The sequence below is a fragment of the Ostrea edulis genome, chromosome 7 (genome assembly GCF_947568905.1).
Source record: "Ostrea edulis chromosome 7, xbOstEdul1.1, whole genome shotgun sequence".
In the NCBI taxonomy this organism is placed as follows: Eukaryota; Metazoa; Mollusca; class Bivalvia; order Ostreida; family Ostreidae; genus Ostrea; species Ostrea edulis.
The window spans coordinates 47792257-47819901 of NC_079170.1; the positions used below are offsets into that span (position 1 = coordinate 47792257).

At 33.6% G+C, this 27645-nt stretch overlaps 1 protein-coding gene across 1 annotated transcript; it reads right to left on the reverse strand.

Moving 5' to 3' along the window:
* Positions 1–10225: 10225 nt before the first annotated feature.
* LOC130048199 (uncharacterized) lies at positions 10226–17803 on the reverse strand. Its single transcript, XM_056144595.1, has 4 exons — positions 17678–17803; positions 16995–17059; positions 14187–14318; positions 10226–11033 (listed from the first exon to the last, which is right to left on the reverse strand). Exons 1-4 carry the CDS (start codon positions 17758–17760, stop codon positions 10399–10401), a joined length of 915 nt encoding a protein of 304 aa, XP_056000570.1. The 5' UTR covers positions 17761–17803; the 3' UTR covers positions 10226–10398.
* Positions 17804–27645: the final 9842 nt, after the last annotated feature.

Genomic DNA, 27645 nt, shown 5'->3' on the forward strand with positions numbered 1-27645 from the left:
TCGATATTTCTGTTTACAAATCGATAGGCTCATTGTCCTTCAGATAATCATAGAGAATGACTTCAAGAACCCGTATAGCCTACCAGGTATTGTATTGAGGTAATCAAAGTCGCCGCGGGTCTGGAAACCACAGGAATTTCTTTGTAGGTTACACTTTTTTATATCATATATACCTTTAATTTCATATGTAACGATATATTGGTTCACTGCTCCCATGCTTGAAGTTATGAGTATTGGCACTATGTGTAAAATGACTATATCACCTACCCCCGATAGAAAAAAAGTCGAAAAAATCCTAGTTAATAATTGTCAACAATTTTAAAATACAGCGGCTTTATTTAAAATGATGCTTCTTGCCAACGTAGTAAAATAAATGCAATATATAATGGGTGTTCCTCGCTCTTTCTTTAGAGTAGGGAGTGGGGCGATTATAAGGTAGAGGTCATATCCAAAAAATTACTTTTCAGCAAACCATATCAATAATGAAATCTTACAATGACATTCGCTCCTAAAATCTGATTGGTTCACCATAATCTCTCTCTCTCTCTCTCTCTCTCTCTCTCTCTCTCTCTCAATATCAAAATTTTGACTAACATAGCATGTTTAAAGAGATAAGGGAAGCATAACAGTAAACTGAAGCATAAAAAAGTTTGGTCAAAATTGATTTTAAATCAAAATATAATCAAGTATGTAATATGATATAGATTGCCGGAAAAGTTGTGAATTTCAATGATTTTGGTTTTATAATTGTTGTGTACTACTTGCACTCAATTGATACCTAGAACTTTAAATTGTTCTAGACCTCGATGGTTACTTCTTGTTGTATAGTACTTGCATTCAGTTACCTAGATTGTTCTAGAGTTCAATATCTTCTTCTTTAGTAGAAAAAAATTACGTAATGATTGCATCATTTCTTTCAACATTGTACTAGAAAATTCATTCTGACTATAAATACACTGGGAATTTTTATGATAGAAAAGCCCTGATTAGACAAGTTCTTTAGACTGTTTTATAACTGTGTACTATGAGTTTGAAATTAACTATTTTGTGTGTATAGATTCAGTTCGGCACGGATTTTTCATATTTATTGTTCTTTGAATTATTAAATGTAAATAAATGTTATTAATTGTTTAATTTTCTGTTTGTTAGTAATTTTTTTCTGCCAATCAAGGGTTTGTTCTGACCAAAAACAATGTAATTTTACCGTTAAGATTACAAATACATTGTCTTTGTATCTTTGATTTTAAGTTTTAAATGATTTACTAAGTATTCGTATCTTAGATATTTTGCTCTTAATTTCATTTATATCGCACAACAATTTTGTGGATTTCATAACGTAGCGTTTCGTGATTTGTTTCCTTTAAATATTCACCTGTAGTTTTCCCACATTCATATATGTGATTACAGTTTGAACACTTTTCACAGTTCAGATTGCATCTAAATCCATATTGTGGTGGTGGATATGGACTGGAACAATTATATCCGTAATACCCAAGGGGACACTCTACAATTCACACATACTAAACATAAATGACATAACATTTTTTAGATTAGACACTATCTTACGTACGTACATGCACATAAATAAAGATATACAGAATAATTACACCACCAATGAAATTTCACGGAAATATTCAATTCGTAGCCATATCATGCAAAGCGCTATTACAACTCCACACAATTGAGCTATATAGAAGTTATGAGATTGATGACTGTTTGATATCTTCACATTTCATAAAACACATTTATGTAAATGAAACAAAGAATTTACCTCTACACTCGTTTCCAACTTTGTAGAAGTTTACGCAGCATTCTGGTGGACCGTCTACATTGATTCTGAAATATTATCATCTCACTGAACTAGGTCACAGAAATTATTTAAAGTAAGTCCACCTTCATGTGACCACAAAAGAGTTGGCAAAAGTATTGATTTATTTAGATTGATGTATGATATATGTGCATTTTTCGAAAGTCTAAATTATATATGAATACTCAATCATAGCTTTCAGAACATTGAATCCAAAGACAATAACTCTGTGTTCATTGATTTTTTTATCAAGTGGATTCTGCGATTTATTTCCTTAAGTTTTAGCAGACATTTTGTATATTTTTTTGAAAAAGTGTCATCAAATTGTTATTGATACTACACTACAATGCATTATATCGTTATATCCATTTTTGTGAAATTAAAGTAAAATTGCAGACGTTGATACATGATTCTGTTTATCTATATCTTGCATCTCAAAAAGTGCAATGGCCTATCTCATTTATTTAACGATTTACTTCTTTTAACGCTAATAAACAAATACACTTTCTGTACTTTTATCAGATAATATTGCGAATATGATGTTACCTTGAATACATATATTTGCACTTCTACACATTTCTTACCCCTTTAAACAAATTCCGTCACCAGTCGCCCGTATCAAAAGAAAGATGTTACACCAAACATAGTCAGAAATAAGATTAATTATACTCGTTGTTTATAAACGACAAAAACATCTAAGTCCAAATTATATATTTCAGTATAACTCGGCTTGCATGAAAAGCGGATATATTTAACAGAGAATGATTTAAATGAAAACTTCCTGTATGTAAAAGCTAAAATTAAAGTTCATACTTTAGGGGCGCCAGCATATATTTGCATTTGCAATACACAATTTCCAAGTTGCCCTATAATTGTTAACCCCTCTCTAACTCTTACGCACGATGAGACACAAAATGTTTCTTACCACATGCGATGGGTACAAACACCTATCGATGTGTTCATATATTGCCTAAAGAAATTGTAGTAGGTTTATGAGTATTTGAATGTCACTAATATCGAAGAGGGAAAGGTAATTTCATATTTACAGTCCCTAGATATGTCCCACTTTAAAGTTAATCGATTTACATCTTTTTGTTCTTCGTCTTCTTTCAACTATAGTCCAACTGGACATGTCATTACAGGTGATGTTGATATAGTTGAAAATGAGGGTCTGAACTCGCTTTTTTCCAAAAGATCCTAAACTCAAAGAACATCGGTCTTTCATTTTAGTAAAGAACTTCATATCTGATATGAAATATGTTGACGATTATGTCAGACGATGCGGTAAATATGAAAAAGAACATAATACTATCTTTGAAAGGATTATTATTAAAACAGGAATATTAAAATTTCGTATTAGATACATTAAAACAAAAATGCGCACCACCTATTCTTCTGTGTTATGTAAATCAGAAGTGATAACATAATTAGATAGGTGTTTAAAACGAACTAACAGTACTTTTACTCCAACTGCCCTTTCAAAAGATGGAATTCATTAATACCATGCTTCAGTTTTAGACACATTTCATGTCCCAGTCAATGGGATGGATGATTATGAGCTACTGTACGTATACTGGATTCCTAAACTTCATAGAAACCCTTACAAAAAGATGCATTGCTGGATCCAGTAACTCTTCTACCAATCCCGATCTTTCCTCCTCACGAAAATATTAACTACTGTCAATGAAAACATTCAGACGTATTTTGCCACAACATATGACAGAAGTGGTGTAAATCAAATGTAGATTATATATTCTAAAGAACATTTAGTAAATTTGAAAACATAAAACTTTTCTGAAATCAACAACATTAAAACGTGTTCAACACTTTATACGAAAGCTTCTTCAACAAACATGGAAAAGGGATGGATTCATATCTAGTGATCAGTCATCCAAAAATTACTTTGTTAAACGCCACTCTGATTTCACGCACAAATACTCTGAAGTTGAAACAAAAAATAAAATGTCCTTCTTCATTGACAATATCTTCGTAGTTGTTGGTGATCTGGTCTTCCAGTAGTCTGTTGGAATTACCATGGTTACGAATTCTGCTCCTTTGTTAGCTAACCTGGTTTTTCTTTTATTCTTATCAGGCAGAATTTATTCAAACGCTTCAACATGAAACGAAAAAATATGTGCCGGTAGCCTTCAACTCCATATTTAGATATATTGAGGAAGATTTATTTATCAATGATGCTCATTTCCATACCTATATCGGTTCGATATATATACTTTGTATTTATATTTTGTATTGCTTAAAGACGTTATGAGATTGATCACTGTTCGTTATCTTCACCTTTCATACAAGTGAACTCGAACTAAAATACAAAACAATATTTTCACATCTACTTTATATATGGACATTTTATTAAAATCATATGTTAACAACAAACTAACAACACAACAGTATGCCAAACTTGATTATTTAGCTTTTCCATCGTCATCTTCTAATATTTATGTAGTATTATTACATTATCACCCGTATATGCCATTTATGAACGGTGAAGATAACGAACTGTGATCAATCTCATAACGCCTATAAGCAATACAAAATAGAAAGTTTGGCAAACACGGACTCCTGGATATACCAAAAGTGGGATCAGGTGTCTAGGAGAAGTAAGCATCCCCTGTCGACCGGTCACCCCTGCTGTGAGCCTTATATTTTGATCAGGTAAACGTCGATATTTGTAGTCAAAATCACTAAGCCAAGAATGGTTTAACAATCGGTATGGAACAAGTCAGACATCATTTTACCCAATGGTATGATACATTGACAAAATAGATCATTATAATGACTGTAGAATTTGCGAAATGCTGACTTTAAATGAGACTGTTAAAACCCTTGCAACCCTTATATCTCTTAACTGATTCAATATGCAAGATAATTTTCTGCGTTTGAACAGGTTTTTTTTTCGAGACAGGCTACTGAAAATTATTGATGTTAAAGGAGTATCAACGGTTTCGCTTAAAATCAGCATTTCGCAAAATGTATGGTCATCATAACGATCTAATTACCAACACAACCAGCATTTGGTCAAATGCTGTCTGACATGTTTCATGCCAATTCTAAGGTTGCTCACACATATTGGTTTTGACTAAGGGTTATTATTTATGGGGATTATAAGATTAAGAACTGTTCATTATTTTCATCTTTTCATCAATGAATAAATTACAAACGTTCTGTAGGCGTCACATAAATTGTATCATGTTTGTCTCGGTTGTCTATGGTCGTTATAACGATCTCATTAACCAATACAACCAGTCATTTGGTCAAATTCTGTCTGACGTGTTTCTTACAAATTCTTCGATCGTTTTTCATACACTGATTGTGTCTAGAGATTATCATTCATAGGAATTATGTTACTGATCACTTTTTAAACAATGCATACATTTCTAATTTTCTGTAAGTGTTGCTAACACTGTACAATGATTGTTGAACACAGGAGAATATTCGGTTGTCATTTAATCAGCTGTGTGACTTCACTGTTACAGAGCACCTACCTTTTCCTATTTAGCCCATGCTCACGATTACTCTTTGACGGCATCCATGATACAGGTGACGTTATGTCGCCAATCAAAGTATCGAGTGAACATAAACTCAAACAAATTAAGCAAATTAATATTTTACCATAGTAAATGTTTTCTTATTCAATAATCGATGTGGTCCATACTTTGAAGATGTGATGATCCAGTACATGCACACATTATATTTTTCAATTGATAAACATATAATGTATAAATACATAAAAATGTTTCTTTAACGTTATCTAGGCGTGCTTCCATTATTGTGTAACGTTAAAGATAAGTTGATTAAGTCTTGTCATTCACATAAATATTATCAGAACATTCATCTTCATCATCCACATCTGAACAATTGAATGTGGTTGATTTCATACAGTTTTGCAGGTCAAAAGATGGGCACTGGTTCTTCCCTTTGAAATTTTGAACGATGTCCACAAATACGCGTCCATAAAGATTTTCATTGTTTACTGTCTCTCTTTTATCTTTTGAAGTCCCGTCCATTTTAAAGTTGATGTTTCTTCTTGATGCCATTTCCTGTTTTCCATCGTCTTTGACGTTATCCTTACATAGATTGTTCTCTTTACACACTGTCCTATAAACACCTTCTTCACATCTGTCTTCCCCCATCTCACTTAAAGGTGTATGTCCGTTCCCGACGCATTCTTTTGAACCTGTATTATCATTATCCTCGGGGAAACTTTCGATAACGATCACCTCATTAATTTCTGTGTAAATGTTGTTTACTTCATGAATTCTGAACGATTCATCGAGTGAATACCTAAACATCTGCGATACCTGCATACTTCCCATGTGATCATTAGTATTAAACCTAGACTTTTCAGAGTCCTGAATGTTTTTATTATTGTTATAGGATGCATATCTAATTCAGAAGAAGTATCGTTGCAAAAAAACTTTTCTTTGACTTTCACTGTGGACGCCGAAGACGTGAAACTTGCCTTTAAAACAAATTCCAATAACTTTAGTGTGTGGGTATAAAACAACGCAATTCTTTAAAAGTCGATATTACGCAATACTCTGGATCAGCTGTAATAATATAGCCCTCTCTCATTTCTGGGGGTGTCACACTTCTTTAATAGCTCTAAAACTTGATAGTTATTTCGGATTTCAAACATTTCGGTGGAGCATCACTGAAGATATATAATTTGTCGAATTGCGCATCTCGTGCATCAAAATTGGTACCGTATACGTTTTACATTACTTCTAAAAGGTGTTTGTTTTGGTTGAAATATGGCTCATACAGTTAATTTTTAAGAAATTGGAAAAAAAAAATGTTGATCCTCCAATTACGTTATACTTATGTATGTGGAATATCCATTCACATTCACAGACCAATATTCAATATCCTATAGGAAAATTTGCAAGATGTTTTCAAATATCAGTATTTTCAATCAGATCACTTATCACATAACCTAGATATTTCATATGAAGTATAACTGTTCAAAACACCATCCCTGTTGCATTGAAATATTCGCAAAGTGAATGAATGAAAAGGTGAGGATAACTAACAGTGATCAATCTCACATTTCCTATAAAGAATACGAAATTGATATTAAGGCAAACACGGACCTTGGATACACCAGAGGTGGGACATCATGGTTAGAAGTAAGCATTGCCAGTTGAATAATGAAAGGGTTCATCCATTTAGCGTCCGAAATCGAGATCCGATAATTTACGTAAAAAAATATTTGCTATATCATCTTACTTATCCTTTCCTTCAACATCTTATATTCAATTTTACTTTAAATTCCACACCATAATTAAGCAGTCGTCTGAATAATATACATATGTAGCAGAATATGTTATTTACATTGACTTTAGGTCAAACCTCTGTTTTACAAGCCTGTACAACATATGACTTCGTTGTTTCAATTTTTCGTAGATGTTGTCACTAAAATTGTTTATCATAATCATTCACAGTCATGAAAGGTGAAGATAACTAAAGAACAACGATCAATCCCATAACTCCTATAAGCAATACAAATTAGAGAGTTGGCCAAACACGGACCCTTGGATATACCAAAGGTGGAATCAGGTGCCTGGAGGAGTAAGCATCCACTTTCGTTCAGTCACCTGACAGAAATTGAAACAATGGGATTATTTGTTGATCAACATTGACAAAATCTTGGGTACCTATCTTCATTGTGTAAGTATACTTTGTTTACGAATTTCCATCTGTCTTTGATCTCATGAATAATAAAGCAATCAAACCGTAAATTTCCTCAGACTTTCACTGAGTACGCCTATTGCCATCGTGGTTAGTGTCTTCAAGATATCGCAAGATGAATATATTGGTATAGGGTAAAAATATATGAGAAGACTACACCGATTTTTATTTGAAATCAAATTATGATGCATCTGTAATACACATGTAGAGCAAAACTCTTCTTTGAATCATCTAATATTTTTCGAAACAATCCGATTTTGCAAAATCATTTAGACGACCATTCCTCACGATAAATTAAAGACTAGACTTTTTGACATCATAGAAAGTTGTTTCTTCAACAAAAATGGAAAACGGAAATATTCATATCTAGTGATCAGTCATTCAAAAACTTACTTTGTTAAACACCACTCTGATTTCACGCACAAGTACTCTAAAGTTGAAATAAAAAATATGCTAGAGTTCCTCATTGACAATATCTTCGTGGTCTTTTGGTGACCAGGTCTTCCAACAGTCTGTTGGAATTCCCATGGACACGAATTTTGCTCCTTTGTTAGCTGACCTGTGTCTATATTCATATGAAGCAGAATTTATTCAAAAACTTCTACGCGAGAAGAAAAAAATATCTCGATGTAGCCTTCAATTCGACATTTAGATAGATCGATGACGTTTTGTCTATTACCAATAATAGCTTTCATTCATATGTCGATTTGATATATCCCTGTGAGCTCGAAATAAAGGATACCACAGAGTCGTCCACTTCTGCTTCATACTTGGATATTTTATTGAAAGTAGACATTAACGGCAAACTGACAACTCAACTGTATGACAACCGGGATGATTTCAGCTTCTCCATTCAGCATTTTGCAAGTTCTATGGTCGTTATAACGATCTAGTTCGTCAGTACAACCTATCATTGGGTTAAATGCTGTCTGACGTGTTTCATACCGATTGGTAAGCCGTTCTTGGCACAATGATTCTGACTGCGGATAACTCCGTTTACCTGATCAGGATATAGGGCTCAATGTGAAAAATAAAGTACAACTTTTAGACTTACCGAGACGCCTTGCACATATTTCATTCTCATATGTTCATTTTGTAGATCATGTATAATATAAAACTTATACGTTACCAATTAATGTATATATTTCAATTTAAAGACTTCCAATAAATCATTTTAATGGTAGCTTGTAAATCAAGCTTTAAACAAAACTTTGATCTGCCAAAATATTAAGATGCATGTGATTTTTGTCGGTCCTAAGCCCGAAAAAGGTTAAGAGGTTTTAGATTGCCTATTGGTTAGTAAGATGGGAGTAATGATCACTGTTCTTTATCTTCACCTTTCATAAGATGGTTCATAACACGGACATTTCGTTGAATAAGTTTGCACATTTCAAGGAAGTAATAACTCACGTTCTGCTTTCGAAATACCACTAGTTTTCTAAACTTGTAGAACAAGGATGATTTTTAGTTCAAATTTAGCCAATTGAGGAAGGTCGTTATGGCCTATATCATGACTCCAATGGATATAAAAACTTAAACATACATGTGCAAAACAAGTGTAAAATTCACGTATATATAAATTATGTTCAAGATATGATCATTCTTTCACCAGAGGGCGCATTATGCAAGCTTCACTTACACCACAGACAACGCTAGGAATCACATGACAATGTAATCACATTCATTCTCATATCCTTTCCCTTGGACGACTCTGTGCTGTCTTTTTGACCTCACAGGAATATATCGAATCGACATATGACACCACAGAGTCATCCACTTCTGCTTCATACTGAGATATTTTATTGGAAGTGGACATTAACGGCAAATTGACAACTCAACTGTATGACAAACGGGATGATTTCAGCTTCTCCATCGTCAGCTTCCCATATTTATGTAGCAATATTCCATTATCACCTGCATATGCTGTTTATATATCTCAATTCATTCGATATGCAAGAGCTTGTTCTGAGTATAGTCAGTTTTTAAATCGAAGTAAGCTACTGACAAACAATTTGATGGTATGGGGTTTCAACAGTCTCGATTGAAGTCAACATTTCGCAAATTCTATGGTCGTTATAGCGATCTAGTTCGTCAATACAACCTATCATTGGGTCAAATGCTGTGTGACGTGTTTCATACCGATTGTTAAGCCGTTCTTGGCACACTGATTTTGACTGCGGATAACTCCGTTTACCTGAACAAGATATAGGGCTCACTTCGGGGGTGACCTGATCTCACCTCTGGTGTGCCCAGGGGTCCGTGTTTGCCCAAGTATCTATTTTGTATTGCTTGTAGGAGGTATGAGATTGATCAGTGTTCGTTATCTTCACCTTTAATGAAGGAAAGTTTTTATTGTTAATAGACAAAACGTCGTCGATATATCTAAATGTCGAATTGAAGGCCACAGCAAGAGAGTTTTTCTTCTCACGTAGAAGGTTTTGAATAAATTCTGCTTCATACGATTATAGAAACATGTTAGCTAACAAAGGAGCACAATTCGTGCCAATGGGAAATCCAACACACTCTTGATAGACCTGATCACCAAAGACCATGCAGATATTCTCAATGATGAACTCTAGCATACTTCTTCAACTTAAGAGTGCTTGTGCGTGGAATCATAATAATTTCTGTTATATTTAGTTTTCTTTATAAAAATTCATCAGTATTAAACTAATTTGAATATGCCGAGATTATACATAGACCGTCATCAATGGGGAGAATATACCTAATTGGATACGTAGGGTGGTAATGATTGAATACATATTAAGAAGTGGAGATCCTGAAAACAAAACTACATCAGTTTGTATTTCCCATGTGCGCTAAAGTTTAAATCATTTTCATTAACTTGTTAAGATATTCAAACAAGGTTTAATTCCCATGCAATATCAGAAATACGTCGATTCAGTTTTCTCATTTACAAAAACATCATCAGCATAAAGGATATCAAAACTGTCACTCAAATACTTCAATCCAAAACAGTTCACAGAGCTTGTGTTGCTTTGTAAGTCAAAATCCGATTCCTGGTTGTTCTTCTCTTTGCTATTTTGAACACTGTTTACATTAAATTGTGGTCTGATTTTATCCTCTGAAAGAATTTTTTCTTTACATACAGTGCTATAAACATATTCTTCACATGCTGTTTCCTCTATCTCAGTGAAAGGTGGATGTCCGTTACTGATACATTTGTTTGAACCTGTACTCTCATTATCCTCGGGTAAAGCTACATTAACCATGAACTCATTAATTTCTGTGTAAGTTTCGTCTACTTCATGTGTTCTACATGACACTTTATTTGCATCCCTAAGACCTGAAGATCTCTTGTATCTACATATTTCACCTATAACTATTAGCAGTATCACCAAGGATATTAGTGTCCCGGATGTTATTACGATTGCTGTATAAATAACATTGATGTGAAACTCAGACGTCTCGTTACCATTTCCTTCATACGTTGCATTTTCTGTAACTTTCACCGTAGACCCTGGGGACATGAAATGATCCACTGTATTTGTCTCCGCCTCTAAAACAACAATTGTCTTTCCTTCAAATTGTGGGAATGACACACCGCTATAACATTAATATATTAGTCTAAAACAGATGTAATAATGTAAGCTTTTCCATTTTAGACAAAATCTGCTATTTCCGGTAGAGTACTACTATTTCTAAAAGTTATGTCATTTTAGCAATTGATATCCAGATAAAATACCCACATTTATGCAGGTGGAATAAAATTTTAAAAAATTTGATATATGTATACCAATTCAACATGCAAAATTTAAAAGATTTTTACCACTATTTTTATTGCTTTTGAATATATATGAAAATGTGGTATTTTAAATCGTGCAAGTATTATTTCATCTATACAAAGCGTGTATCGAAATTGCAGAAAGCCAGATATGAATATTCTCGTTGGAGATTTTCGCGCCATTCGTATGTGACATCATACGTGTCAGTCGTAGTGAAGCGAGAAAGCATGAAAACATTGAAAAAGTTATGAACAGCACATAACGCAGTCTATTGATACAAATTGGAAAAATTCAACAGTTATAAGTCTTGTTTAATTGTGTTGTACAATATATATATATATGTGCTAATCAGCACAAAAATAATATTTACTCTCACCAACGAGACAAATCAGAGAAATCTTTTTAAACTTGGAACTATTTCAAACCAATAGAAAATCATCTTCAATCACAGGCCTACATCTTGTATTCTACCCCATTTAGTTCATAGAATCGACATTTCTGTTTACAAATCAATAGGTCCATTGTCATTCATATAGTCATAAAGAATGACTTCGACAACCCTTATAGCCTACCAGGTATTGTGTTGAGGTAATCAAAGTCGCCGCAGTTCTGGCAAACACAGAAATTTCTCTGTAGCATATATTTTTTATATGATATGCACCTTTAATTTCATATGTAACGGTATATTTGTTTACTCCCCCATACTTGGTTTGATTGATTGAGTGACTGTTTCTTACTTAACACGTCTCACTTGAGAATTTTTCACTCATATGGAGACGTCACAAAGACCGATGAAGGTTCCAAATTTAGGCCTATACTCGGCGCTTACGGCCATTGAGCAGTGAGGGTTATTTAGCGTACCACACTTACTTTGACACGGGACATCCGTGTTTAAGGTCATCTTGGAGGACCCGTGACATTCACAGCCTATGCCGAGCGGTTGGCGATGGAACTTTCACTACTTGTTTTAACGACTTAGGTTTGTCCTGGCTGGGATTTGAACCCCGGACCTTCCGTAAACGGGGCTAACGCTCTAACCCCTCGGCCATACTTGGCGTTCTGAGTTGGAGTTCTGAGTATTGATACCATGTGTGAAATGACTACAACCCCTACCCCCCGATTGAAAGAAGAGTTGAAAAATGCTCGTTATCAATTGCAGAGAATTTTCAAATACAGCGGCTTTATTAAAATGATGCTGCTTGTTAACGTAGTAAAATAAATGCAATATATAAGCCCCCCCCCCCCCCCCACCCAACATTTCTTTACAGTAGTGAGTGGGATGATTATAAGGTAGAGGTTATGACTATAGGCCCTATGTATTAATTGACAAGTCGTGTCTCTCTCTCTCTCTCTCTCTCATGATATCATTTTTCAACACAGGAAAAATACTGTTAATGTACGAATTTCAAACATTTCGGTTGAGCATCACTGAAGAGACATTGTTTGTCGAAATGCGCATCTGGTGCATCAAAATTGGTACCGTATAAGTTTTACATGATTTTCAATTTTTGCAGCAAATTGGATCTCAACACTAATGAAAACGATATGAAATTGAGTTATATAGATAGGTAGTCCCAAATTTCTAAATTATGGTCAACAAAGCAACAGTTGCAAATCACTTTCACAATTAGTGCAAACAATAAATTTTGACTAGTATAGCATGTTTATAGAGATGGGAGAGGAATAACAGTAAATTGAAGCATAAACATTTTTTGTTAAAATGTATTTTAAATCAAAATATAACCGAGTATGCAATATGATATATATTGCCGGAAACGTCTTTGCAATGATTTCTGTTTTAGAATTGTTGTGTGCTACTTGCACCCAGTTGACACCTCTGACCTAGATTGTTCTAGAGCTTGATTTTTGCTTCTTTAGTAGAAACATGACGTAATGATTGCATAATTGTCTTTCAAGATTGTACTAGAAAATTCATTCTTACTATAAATACACTGTGATTTTTTATGATAGAAAAGCCCTGATTAGACAAGTTCTTTATATATAATTTTAGAATTGGGAACTAGAATTTTGGAATTAACTATTTGGTGTGTGTAGATTCAGCTCGGCACGGATTTTTCATATTTATTGTTCACCTACCGTAAGTTATTATTTTGCCAATGTTCCAATTTTCTTTGAATTATTAAATGTAAATAAATATTACTTTTTGTTTAAAACGCAATTTTCGAGCTTCCCAATAGTTCTTTCCCTTTGTTAAACTCTTTTCACAGTGAGACGGAAAACATACTTTCACCCAGACGCGGTGGGTACAAATGATCATCGCTGCCTCCATATATTGCCTAAAGGATGATTATCAGACATCTTGCAACCACCCAAACTCCTGGGACACACAATTTTAGTAAGTTTAAGATTATTTGATAATAAAATGGCTCAAACAAAAATCGATAATTGCCATCTTTCTTTGATTAAAGCATCACTTCTACAGAAGAGAAAATAAAAAATGAAATTCATTAGATTTTATAGCCTAGTTCAAACAAATATTCTTCTTCATATGACCAGTTCAGTGTATACCAACGGTTGATATAAACACGATTTACGTTCTCCTAACTTTCATCCTTATTTACACAGCTAGTCTATAATACATGTATACATCTTGTACCCACCCAAGTAATCAACAAAATACTGAACGTACCTCCATCACAGAAGAGCTGATATCTCGAAACTTGCGTATTGCCATTTATTTTATTAGTAAATTTTTCAGCGCTATCAAGAGTTTGTTCTGACCCAAAACAATATGATTTTACCATGAAGATCACTACTATATTTTCTTTGTATCTTTGGTTTTAAGTTTTAGATAATTTACTAAGTATTCGTATCGAACATATGTTGTTCTTCATTTCATTTATATCGAACAATTTGATGGATTTCATTACGTAGTGTTTGTTGATTTGTTTCCTTTATATATTCACCTGTAGCGTCTCCACATCCATATATGTGATTACAGTTTGAACAATTGTCACAGCGATAATTGCAACTCATTCCATATTCTGGTGTCGGACATGGATTGGAACAGTTCTTTCCGTAATACCCAGGAGGACACTCTAAAATTAATGCATACTAAAAGCATTACTAATATCAATTTTTTTTTAAATTAGACAATATCTTACTACGTTTATGTACGTAAATAAAAATATACAGAATAGCCCAGATAGCATGACTACGTTGGGCCAACATTGGTAAATGGTTGTGTGGTGGGCGTGGGGTAGACAACGTCGGACCAACATTGGGCCAATGTTACCATGCCAATCGTCTCAACCATGTTGGGATTTCTATGTTGGCCCAACGCTGGTCCAACTTAAATTAACTTTATTTTCCGAGAATGTTGGGATTCTGAAGTTGGCCCAATGTTGAAATGCATCTTTAACAAAGATGTTTAATTAAGTTTGTAATAGTACGTTGGCCCAGAGTTGGCATGCGTTCTTTTATATATTAAGTGTTTCAAGTTGGGGTTATTACATTGGTCCAATGTTGGCCCAATAGCTGTACTGCGAACTAAATGCAAGATCAGTGGGGAACATTACATGTACGTTAGGCCAACGTTGGTTCCACGTTTGTAAACTTTTTATCTTGATGTTGTGATTGCATAACGTTAAAGAATGCTGCATTGAAGAGGCAGATTCTGATATAGTTAGAGGACATTCCTTGTTCATGCATGCAATTGGATGACTACATCCATTTATATTTGTTTTTTAAGAACTTAAGAAAGTGACCAACACATTGAATATTCGTTGTTGTTTTTTTTCTATTCTTTGAAGCGGGTACATGATTATTTATTTAGATTTGAAATCCTAAGCTCAAAATTTTAACCCAATCTATGAATGAATGACTTACATTGTTTCATGAGTGTTGCATTAGAAAACTGAATAAAAGTTTTCTTATAACAGTATAAGTTCCCTGGGACAGGATGTAAATAAATACATAAATCAAGACACTCCAACCAGTTTTAAAATTACATTGAAACAAAGCCCAGGCGAGTTGTTAAAACTGGGGAGTCGCATCGATTAAAACACCAAACTGTGGGGTGAGCCGTCACATTCAATTACTCACAGGTGGTTGATAAACTCAATATGCAGAGCAAGTGAGAAGTGGGAGTTTAAAAGTTTGGATTATTCAACTGTTACATGCAGCTGCTTTTTAAAAAAGATGTAAGTATGAATATATTTATAATCATCTTTAATATATTTCAAATGTACTGTGTAAATTGTTCCCAGTCTTATCATGTTTATGTTCAAAGGCACTTGAAGTTAATATAGACATTCAGTGCCTCGTGCTAGGTGCCTGTATTTGGTTGTTGCTCTGCTGGGTTCACTTCAATACTGTACAATACATTGTTTTGTACATTTTTAATAAATACTACACTGTACATTTATTATTTTGTACATGTATCTAAAGGTCGTTTCATTTAACTAATATAAATATATGTTTGTGATTTAAAGCTTGGACAACTTGTATGCATTGGAGGCGACAGTGTTCAAACATGTGGTCAGGGATACTGTCCTTTTTGATGACGACGACCTTAGCATTGCAATTAAATTGGAGTGGGAAAGGAACAAAAAGAGGGCTGTCAAATCTAGAATTAAGAGACATAATCAGTAAGTAGTAGAGCATTGAACATTTTTTCTCTAAAATCGTCTCCAACTAATATTATTGTATACATGATCATGTTTTTGATAGAGATACTAAGGTTTATAGACCAATATGCACCTGTAATATACATGTACGTTATTGTCTTTAAAATACTTAATTATATTATTTATATGTTGGATTCTGTACCAGTATTTGATTTGTTTTCAGTAGCAAATTATTTGTATTTTCAATCAGAGGCTGTCAGGATAAAACAAATCTGAAAGAGCGGCAAAGGCAACAAAAGGACAGTGAGGAAGTGAGCCAGGATTAAAAACTTTTAAATCATTATTTTCCAGAAATGTCTACCATCATCTATTTCAAACCTATTATGTAACTTTTGACAATTTAATTCATATAAAAAATCATTTTACAGAGAATCATTTGTAATGTTTTCTTTCTAAATTTATGCATTATGAATGCAGGTCAAAATGTGTATTGTACGTTTTCAAACAATCATGGGAAAAGGTCAATATAAGTATAATTTACAAATGTATTTTCAACAGGTATTCATTCAATTTGTTTTCATAGATGTAAGTTACTAGTATAGCCAACAATTGACCAACAAAAAAGAAGCTTTAGATCAATAACCGTCAATATCCGACCTATCCTTTCAACCAATGAAGGGCCAACATATAACCAACCAGTCTATTTGTCGGCTTACAATATTATCTACGTTGGCCCAACATTAATGCCATCATTTCAACAAAGGGCCAACATTGGGCTAACCAAAACAACCAACTACCAATATTGGCTGTAAGTTGGCTTACAATTATACCTACATTGGCCCAACAGTATGCCAACATGTTGGACCAACGTTGGGCCGATGAGCAAAATGACCGTGGGCCAACATAGGACTACCAACAACGTTGCTGTAAAAAACAAATTGGGTCAACGTTAGCCCGACGTTGTCTTGCTATCTGGGAATTACATCATCAATAAAAATTCACAGAAATATTCAATCCGTAGCCATATTTTGATATACGATATTATACTCCACACAATTAAGCTATATAGAAGTTATGAGATTGATGACTGTTCGTTATCTTCACTTTCTTAAAACACATATATGCAAATGAAACAAAGAAAATTACCTCTACACCCATTCCCCACATTGTAGAAGTTTGCACAACATTCTGGTGGACCGTCTACATTGATTCTGAAATATTATCATCTCACTGAGCTAGGCCACAAAAATTATTTAAAGTGAGTTCACATTCATGTGACCACATAAGAGTTGGCAAAATCATTCATTTATTTACATTGATGTATGATAGGAATAATATTTGTTGAAGTCGCTCCCAATACTTATTGTAAAAATCTTGTTAAACATAACATCTATCAAAAATTTAAGTTATATGTGAACAATCAATCATAGCTTTCAAAATATTGAATCCAAGGACAATAACTCTGTCTTCATTGATATATTTTTATCACGTCCAAATGCGATTTATTTCCTTCCTTTTCACAGACATTTTGTATAATTTTTGAAACAGTTTAATGACATTAATCTTGATATTATAATGTATTATATCGTTATAACCATTTTTTTGGGCGAAATTAAGGACATTTGCAAATTTCTGACGTTGATACGTCATTCTGTTAATTTATATCTTGCATCTTAAAAAGCGCAATGACCTATATCATTTATTTAACGATTTACTTGTTTTAACGCTAATAAATAAATACACTTTCTGTACTTTTATCAGATAATAATGCGAACATGAAGTTACCTTAAATACATGTAAATGTATGTGGACTGCTACAAATTTCTTACCCTTTTGAACAAATTCCGTCACCACTCGCCCCGATCAAAAGAAATGTGCTACACCAAACATACGCAGAAATAAGATGAATCATACTCGTTGTTTATAAACGAAAAAAAAAATCTAAGTTCAAATTATATATTTCAGTACAACTCAGCTTGCATAAAAAGCGGATATATTTAACAGAACATGATTTGTATTAAAACTTCCTGTATGTAAGAGCTAAAATCAAAGTTCCTACTTTAGGGACGCCAGCATACAGTACACGACACGAGTTTTATACACCCCACCGTGGAAAGACCACGGTGGAAAATCCACGGAGATACACCGTGTCCTCTGTGTTCCACGGTGTGTGTTATTTGCGAATACACACAGCTGCTAAGAGCTTTGTTCTGGCCACGGGCGCCTTGCGGGAAATGGAAAAATGTGCCGCAGGCCAAATAATCAAGATAAGGGTGGAATTTTAAGAATAGAAAAAAATGTCAATATTTCCCCCCATGATACTTATATTGTTTTTCAGCATTTTGAACCAATTCCAACGATACCAAACACTATATATTATGTTTTTAAGAAAACCTGGTTTTGAATTTTTTTTCTTTTAGTCTTCTTTCTTCATTAAAATACTCTTAAATTTTATGTTTAAATAATGTATACTTGCAGGCAATTCCTGTTTTGAATGCGAATTAGTATATTCAGTAAATGAAAAACATACATGTACAACATGTGATAGGGATATTTAATAATTACTGTTGTGCTCTCGCTCTCTCTCTCTCTCTCTCTCTCTCTCTCTCTCTCTCTCTCTCTCTCTCTCTGACAAATGCGTTGTTTAACATAATTACTTCCATCATATTGTGTCAATATGCATCTTGCCAAAGATAACTTGATCCAATATAGAAATTAGAGCATTGTCGATGATTAACAAATTGGAATTAATTTATTACGTAATTAATAGAGGCAAAAATACAAACCATCGAATGATTCATTTTTTAAAATCCCGAGTTAATTACATTTGACCGAGACTTATGTTCGATGTACTTTGATAAAGGTTTTCATAAAAAAAATGTTCATCGGGAGTGTCTGGATAATGCAATGATTTTTGCATGATAAGTATATACCATGCAAATTCCTAGGGTCTTTGTCACAGTATAACTAAATTACGGTTAGCTAGTCTGGGTTTTGACTTTTCATGAAAAGTGTGAAATGAATTGGGTCGGCGCGATATCATATCTAGTCTAAGATCACGGGTATCTTGCGCCGACCCAATATATTTCACACTTTCCGCAAGAAGCTAAGCACTTCTGTTGATTTCAAATACACGGATTAGCTGTCCCCATTGTTCTAGTGAGGCGAAAACCCCTACGAATTTGCATGGAATGTACAAGTTATACACAGGTCATTGTTATAGTCATACATCATAGTACCGCTAACCCGACAAACTTTTTTTTTATTTTGAATAAGTTATTGAATGACGAAGTATGACCAAACTGCAGATTGAACTTTATGGAGCCCCGTGCTAACATTACTTATATTTTTCAATGTATCAGAAGGGGAATCTTGTCGGTTAAGTTGTGTAAATTTCTTGACAAGCAATAAAATAACTTAAATGGTGCTTAAATTGTCCGATTACGAAAACCTTAAATTGGGACCATGTGTGTGTGTGGTGGTGGTGGTGGTGGTGGGGGGGGGGGGGGGGGTAGTAGTCTGAAACTGTCTCAATTTCCCCTTCCGACTTCAATTTCTTAAATCGTGCAGTAGGTAGGTCGCTATAAGCTACACGGCTAAATCCTTAACTTTCAAGTTTTCAAAGTACACTCTCTCCGATTCTATGTGCTTGTAATCAATATTTAAGGATGTAAATCCTCGGTGTCAAATGCAACTAGTTCATGAAAAAAAACTAATATCAATATAAGCAGAAATGACTTAACGATTATTTGCTTTTATTCAAATACCCTATCGATTATTAAAATCTTTAATTTAATCTTTAGATTCATTAGATAATGAAAGCAAGAGAGAGAGAGAGAGAGAGAGAGAGAGAGAGAGAGAGAGAGAGAGAGAGAGAGAATTCAAGTGGTAATCATTGATTATAATATTCATGAATGTATGCAGATACGGGAAGTTTAATACGTTCAGTATAAATCTTGAAAGTATAATTTCTTTCTGATTAATTATTCATCCTCTTTCATTCTGATATATTTTTTTTAATTTCCCATTTGTTTTCTTTTACATGTTAAATTTTTCGGCTGGTCCGGGTTAGGACTAATGAATGAGCCCCCCCCCCCCCCCCCCCCCCGTATTCAAAAAGACATCACTTTGTTAAAAGCCACTCTGCTTTCACACAGAAAAAAGGAAGATGTCCTTCATCATTGATAATATCTTCGTAGTCTTTAGTGAGCAGCTCTTCCAACAATCTGTTGGAATTGTCATGGCTATGAATTCTGCTCCTTTTTAGCTGGCTTGTTGTTGTTTTGTTTTTGTTTTTTTTTTTGTTATTCTGATGAGGTAGAATTGATTCAAAAGTTTCTACTTGAAAAGAAAAAAATATCTTTGTGATGTTTTTTGTATTTTTATAAGTGTATGTACTTCCCCATGAAGTACTTTCTTACTTTTGTTGAAGCGATCACACAATGCAATGTACATAGATTTAAACTATTAAATACAGCTCTGTAGATTATAACCTATTGAATGTAGCTAGCATATAACAGGGGATGCTTGCTCCTCTTAGGCACCTGGTCCCACATCTGGTGTGTCCAGGGGTCCGTGTTTGCCCAGCTATCTATTTTGTGTTGCTTGTAGAAGTTATGAGATTGATCACTGTTCGTTATCTTCACCTTGCATTTACGAGATGTTTCTAGTGATATATTAAGCATATTCATAATAATGCGTTTTTGTGTGTACATATCAACATCATGCAGTTTGACAGATCGTATGTTAGAATTAACGTATGTCCATTATAGAAATTACTGCAAGTTAACGAAGACACACTCGCTTCTACGCGAATTCCATATTACACATGTATTATTACAAATGAATTACCTTGCTTTATTCATGTATACGATTGTGAAATAGTGTATTGGGTTGCAGATCTCATTTTTTGCGTCATGTGTATCTCTACTTTCTCTTTTGCTTGACGTTGTACGGCGCACGTTACATATGTTATTTCCGGTGACGTTTTACCTATCTTTTAAGGATCCGCCAAGAAAATATTCTTGCTCCAGTAAATTTTGGCATTAATACCAGAACTATTGCTTTGGAGGTAATTAATTAGATTAGACTGAATTAAACAAGTGTTATTTTCCACTTTATTAATAGTTCAATATTAATTTTAGTTATGTGTGAACTATTTTCCAGTCACAATTTTGGTTGAATTTCCAACCAAAATGTTACGTTGGAACAGAATCGTTGCACGTGGGTATAAAAGGGAGATCGCTCGTCCCCAAGGGGACTCAAACTTTTTCTACTTTATTAGATAGACGTAGGTATTATTCTAAGTTAGAAATCATTAGGTTTTGGTAAGAAGGGGGGATGAAGTAAATTGTATTGTTATTTTATGTGACTTTTAGTGAGTCATAATATTTATTGATAGGAATAGTTTATTTCTATTAGGATTATAGACGACTGCAGCCTTGCGCTATATTTTTTAGATTGTGTTCAGCGCCATAATTTATTAAATTCTATTTGTTATTTTGTTGAATAAACCTTGCAAAATTTGATTATTCTCTTTATTACTTGTCAGTAAATTATTTGGAGTCCATTGCGAACGATTATCCGACATATTCTTATAAACTCGACATTAAACAATTGTTTTTGTTCAGTCTGTTAAATTATATTTACAACAACAGTAATCGCATAAAATAAATTCACGGTCCAGTGATCGAACCACTAGATTGTTACATTTTGCTTTGGCCTTCAACTCGACATTTATATCTATCGAAGAAGTTTTATCTATTAATGATACCCATATGTTTACAAGCAAATGTTTGAAAATACAATTCATCAGAACACCGTAAAGCTATCCTTAGGAACCGCATTGAAATGTTGGTCTTCTTTATTTTATTGGTCAACCATTTATTGGACAATTACAGTAATTATGTGTAGCATCAAAACTGAGAATTCCTTCAATAACAAGTAAGTTATTTGTATTACTCTGAGTCTGAGAACGTGATTTATTACTTCCTTGAAATGTGCACAAGGTAGAAATACTTATTGCAACTACATATTATCATTTATAGGAATTACGATGCTGATCACTATTCGTTATTTTCCCCTTTTCATCAATGAATAATACACTAACTTTCTTTAGGCGTTGTAAAAACTGTAAATTGTTAGTTGCACACATGAAAATATTCGGTTATCATTTAATCAGATGTTTTATTTCACTGTCACAAAGTATTTACTTTTTCTTATCTAGCCATGAAACAGAGGACGTTATTTTGCCAACGACCTTCATTTTTGCAGCCACTGCCCTTACACCAGAAGTAGGGAGCGTGCTTACTGATGGGATCCTAAGCGTCAGATCAAATATTAGTAATAAATACGTTATTGTAAAGCTTACAGTATCAAAATATTCATTATGGGCTGAGTTTTAAGAGACTGTATCATATTTCTTATAATAACAAAGTTTAGTTTATCCGATTTTATGAGAATCCTTTTTAGAATAAACATTTCGTTAAATTGAACGGATGAGAAGGGGTAGGAGTATAGACCTAGGTCTAGTATTTGGTACTTAATTATGTCCAAGTACTGTTACTATTCATACCAAAACGTTCATTAGTAGGCCCGGTCTGTAACAAAAATAATAAATAACAGACACCTAAGAACTAAATCATGATGAAACCATACGATAATATAAATATAATCGGGTATGTAACATTGTTTTCAAAACAGGGGGGGGGGGGGGCAAGGTAATGTTTAATTCACAATTATTGTTTGAAAATTCCTGGAAAGCAAAAACAAACAAACAAATATAAACAAACCCAAAATTTCCAAATCCTAAATCGTCGAAGGGGAAATCAGGGCAAGAGGTTACTCCTGAAATTCAATTAATTGGTAATTAAATTTTATACTTCCACTATAATGCAATACTACTATATAAAAAGGTGACAACTTATACATCAAACTCTATTAGAATAATGAACTTAGCATGTACAGAAATACTATATTGTCTGACTAAATAGGGCAGTCCATTTCTTTCTCTCTTAATTGCTACGTGCTTGATAACTTTTGTGTGTACTTTTGGTTAAGTTGATTTATATAACCATTGATTTTAAAAAGATTGAATCATTCGCGGATGTTAAAAAACATATTTCAAGAAAACAATACAGCAGGGATACGGATTCGATATACGTAATATACTTCGTTTATTTACAACCGATGTACAAAAGTGTAGGTATTTTGTCCACAGCGTTGAAAGGATTACAAGTCAATGATTGCATGCGTTGGTTGGAATTTAATTTCTCGCATATTCCTTGTGGTTATTTGGTTGTCGATAATATTAATAAAAAGTGATAAAGAAGAATTACCCATCCTTATTCTTTTTATCTAAACTGAGATACAGTGGACTGCAAAAAATCACACAAAAATATAATAAGAGACCAAGAATTTTGTACAATTATATCATTTGTCAGTAATTACACTTCATTTCTACAAAGATTTCTTAACTGACACTTAATTACAATCAAAAATAATAAAGTCTCTATTGATTCCTTGATGACGCAATCACTTGAGGACCCCATCGTGTTGTGCACCCCCTGCATTCAGGGGGAAATAATTCGTGCTGCACTGTGAACAATGCATCCCATTGATGCATCGGATGAACACAAATCAAACAAATTAAGCATTGATCTTTTACAATAGTAAATAATTTCTGATTCAATATACGATGTCGTCCTCGCTTTGAGGATGTGTTGATCCAGTGCATGCACACACTATGTTTTTTTTTTTTCAATTGTTCAAGCTATGATTCAAACTATAAATACATAAAAGGGTTTCTTTAACGTTATCTACACGTGCTCTGATTATAGTGTAACGTTAAAAATAAGTTGATTCAGTCTTGTCATTTACATAAAGATTATCAGAACATTCATCTTCATTATCCACATCAATACAATTTACTCTCGCTAATTTCTGGGGAATGTTGCCCTTCTATAAGGTGTCTCCTTTTTCCAAATATGGCTCATGCAGTTGATTTTGGGAACTTTGGAAAACGTCGATCCCCCAATTACAATATACATAGATATGTGGAATGTTCATTCAAATTCACAAAACAATATTCAATATCCTACAGCATCGCAAAATCCGCAAGATGTATCTTCAATCAGACTTGCATAACCTATATATTTCATATGAATCATTAACTCCTCAAAATAATATCCCTGTTGCATTATTATATTCACAAAGCGTACAGATGAAAAGGTAAGATAACGAGCATTGATCAATCCCAAATTTCCTATAACGAATTCGAAATTGAAATTCAGGCAAACACGGTCCCTGGACACACCAGAAATGGGACCAGGTGGTTAAAAGAAGTAAGCGTTCTTTGTTGAACGATGAAGAAATGCATCCGTTGAACGTCCGAAATTGAGATCTGATAATTTACGTAAATTACTTCCGATATCGTTTTGCCTTATCCCTTCCTTTAATATATTACATTCAATTTAAGGTTGGATTCTACACCATAATTAGGCATTCGTATAGTTAATATCACAGGATATATTAATTACATCGACTTTAGGTCAAACCCCTATTTCACAAGCCTGTACAATATACATTGTATGATCGAATTGTTTCATTTGTCTTAGATATTGACACTAAAATTGATCACAATAGTAATGATTATTCACATTCATGACAGCAATTGAAACAACAATGCGATTATTTGTTGATAAAAAGTGGGTAAGTTGGTACCGCTCTTTATTGTATAAGTTTACTCTGTTTGCGAATTTCAATTTGTCTTTGACTTCATGAATAACAAAACAAGGAAAACTTGAAATTCAATAGCATTCCAATGAGTACTCACGTCTATACAACATCGTGTCTGCGAGCTATCGCAAGTTGAATATAATTTAAGAGTTCATTGCTATTTTTGTGCTTTATATTAAATATTAGCAATGTGTATCATGTATGATCCTCTTTAATGTACGTTAAATAACAGTATGCCATTTCCATTCTCAATTACCGTGTAGCGTGTGACAGCGTGGCGAGAATTTCATCGTCATTGAAAGCGACTCTTTTGACTTGCCTAGATGGTCGAACGGTGTAGTAGCGCGCTGGTTATTTAACATTTTTACTTTCATGGGAGCTAATTGTAAATTATTTCAGGGGATTTCCAATATACAAGGTGAAGATAACGAACAGTGATCAATCCCATAACTCCTATAAGCAATACAAAATAGATAGTTGGCCAAACACGGAAACCTGGACACACCAGAGGTGGGATCAGGTGCCTAGGAGGAGTAAATATCCCCTGTTGACCGGTCACACCCGCCGTGAGCCCAATATCCCGATCAGGTAAACGGAGTTATCCGCAGTCGAAATTAATGTGCCAAGAACAACTTAACAATCGGTATGAAACACGTCAGATAGCGTTTGACCCAATGCGAGGTTGTATTGACGAACTAGATCCTTATAACGACCATATAATTTGCGAAATATTGACTTCAATCGAGACTGTTGAAACATAGGAAGTCAAAACAGTTCCAAGTGATTCCTGTTAACTAATTGTCAATAACTATCGATTGATTTCATTCGCCAATATAAATCACATTTACAACAATTAATTTACGCCAACATTTTCATCTTAAGTGGTTTTAAGGGGTAATCCTGAATCTAGCAGGTATTACTCAAAGAAGAATAGGAGTAGAATGACAATACTAGTTAACATGTTTTGTGTATTGTAATGCCGTCAAATTTTGGTTGTCTATTCAATTAGAGCAAATACTATAAATTATATTTTGATCCCATAATTGTTTTAAGTTATTCACTTCCAACCTCGTTTGAATTTAGAACTGATATGCTACTAAGCCAAAGATTTTTAAATCCTCCTCATTTTTCTGTTTTTCTATTTTTAAATAAATTATATCAACATTTTCTTATGATAATTCATTCATTCTAGAAATGTATCAAATAATTGAAGAATATGGAATAACAAATGAAACCGTAGAAATTAATCAAACAATCCTTTGGATATCAGTTGTATTCTTGTTTGTTTGTCGAGCATTTTTCACTCATATTGAGACATCACCAGATGTAGGGGAAATACCCACACTTTAAGCATATGCATAGAGTTCAGGGCCGTCGCAGTAGGGTTTACTCCTCCCAATTTCCTCATCCACTTCCGATGCGTCCAGGGGTCTGTGTTTGACCTACTATTCCTTTTGTTTTTTTTATAAGATTTATCAGATTGATAACTGTTCGCTATCCTTTCCTTTTCATTCTGTAACGAGCCAACACCAATAGAGACACGAGATCTCCGTTTTTAAACGCATATTTGAAAGATTCTAACTTCTAAATGTAAAGTTTTTGACGAAGTAGTAGTGGCTACATTTGTACTAGAATTATTCTTGTACCATAGTGAAACGTAGATGTTGCGTCTGATGAGCTGTTCCATATGTTGATGAAATACGTGCTGTTGAGAAAGGGATAATTTCTAGATTCTGTTCCGTGTCGTGTTGCATACGCTTCCTTATCTGCAATAAGAACACATAAACACATTTAATTTAGTCAGTCACCATGATAACATGAAAGAGAATGTAATGAAGCCTATCCCTGTGCTATTTGGACAACCATATACATAATCATAAGGAAGTAACAGTTCACATTCTGCTTTCGAAGTATTACTAGTATTCTAAACTTGCAGATCCAGGATGAATTTTATTGGGTTCCAATTAACGTTGGATTTTAAAGAAGATCTTTATGGTATCTCTTATATCATGAATCCAATGTATATAAAAACTTAAACATGTGAAACATTCAAATATATATACAAATCATGGTCGAGGTCAGATATCTATGATCAGTTTATGAAAACGATTTTAAAAGGGACTATGCACTTTCAAATAGAAATGAGGAAAACCTGAAATTGGAATAACACCTGCTGCATATCCTATACATGTTTTGATAAAATGAATCAATATCTTTTAATTCAGAATTACTTCAGGAAGAAATCCAACGGCCACAACAAATGCAAGGAATATTTTTTCACGAAGAACTACTAGTGGCTCAACGATAAATCTGCTATCACATTACTAAATCAATATACATGTATGTGATTGATTCTTAAGAAAAAAGAATTATAAGATTTTCATTCAACTTTAAATCCTAGTGTGAAATTCTTGATCATAGTTTGAAAAATCAATCTCAAATTTATCTTGCATGCATGTAGTTAGTAAAATGTTTACAGGATAATTTGTAAATTTGCAATTTGTGGTTCTAATTAAAGAAGATTGATAATAACAATGATGATATGTAATGTGTATATAAAGTGAAAATGTATGCATTAAAGTACAGAAAAGCATGCAGTAAACAAAAATTTATAATGTGTTTCTGCGGCAAAATATAGTTTGTGTTAATTTTTCATGTAAAGCGAAGCAAGATGTACATCTCTGTGTAATGTAACTTGATATCTGAATCTAAAATGCTTTTGATATGATATCATTACATACCTTTCTTCTTTGTGACTCCTTTATAATCACTAAAAAGTACAAAAGTCCGACAAACAATTCTGATAAAATAGGAATGAACGTGAAATAACTTTTGTGTTTTACTGTCTGAAAACAATAAATACTTTAAAAATTTACCTTATATATCAATAAAGGACATGTTAGATTTTTTTCTCCATGAAGTAAATTGAATGTTTATTGTAGCAAAAATAAAAAAAAATGAGTGAAAGTTCCTAATGGTTACATTCAATATACATTTTTGCTAACTGCAATAGACTGAATAATTGCTTCGTGCTATACATATAGAAGGACGATTGTTAAGC

Coding starts and splice junctions, on each gene's coding strand:
- LOC130048199 (XM_056144595.1), bottom strand. CDS start 17,760: ATGATTCATCTTATTTCTGCGTATGTTTGGTGTAGCACATTTCTTTTG. Junction 17,060..17,677: donor GACGGAATTTGTTCAAAAGG/GTAAGAAATTTG, acceptor ATAATATTTCAG/AATCAATGTAGACGGTCCAC. Junction 11,034..14,186: donor TGGATGTGGAGACGCTACAG/GTGAATATATAA, acceptor TTGTTGTTTTAG/AGGCGGAGACAAATACAGTG.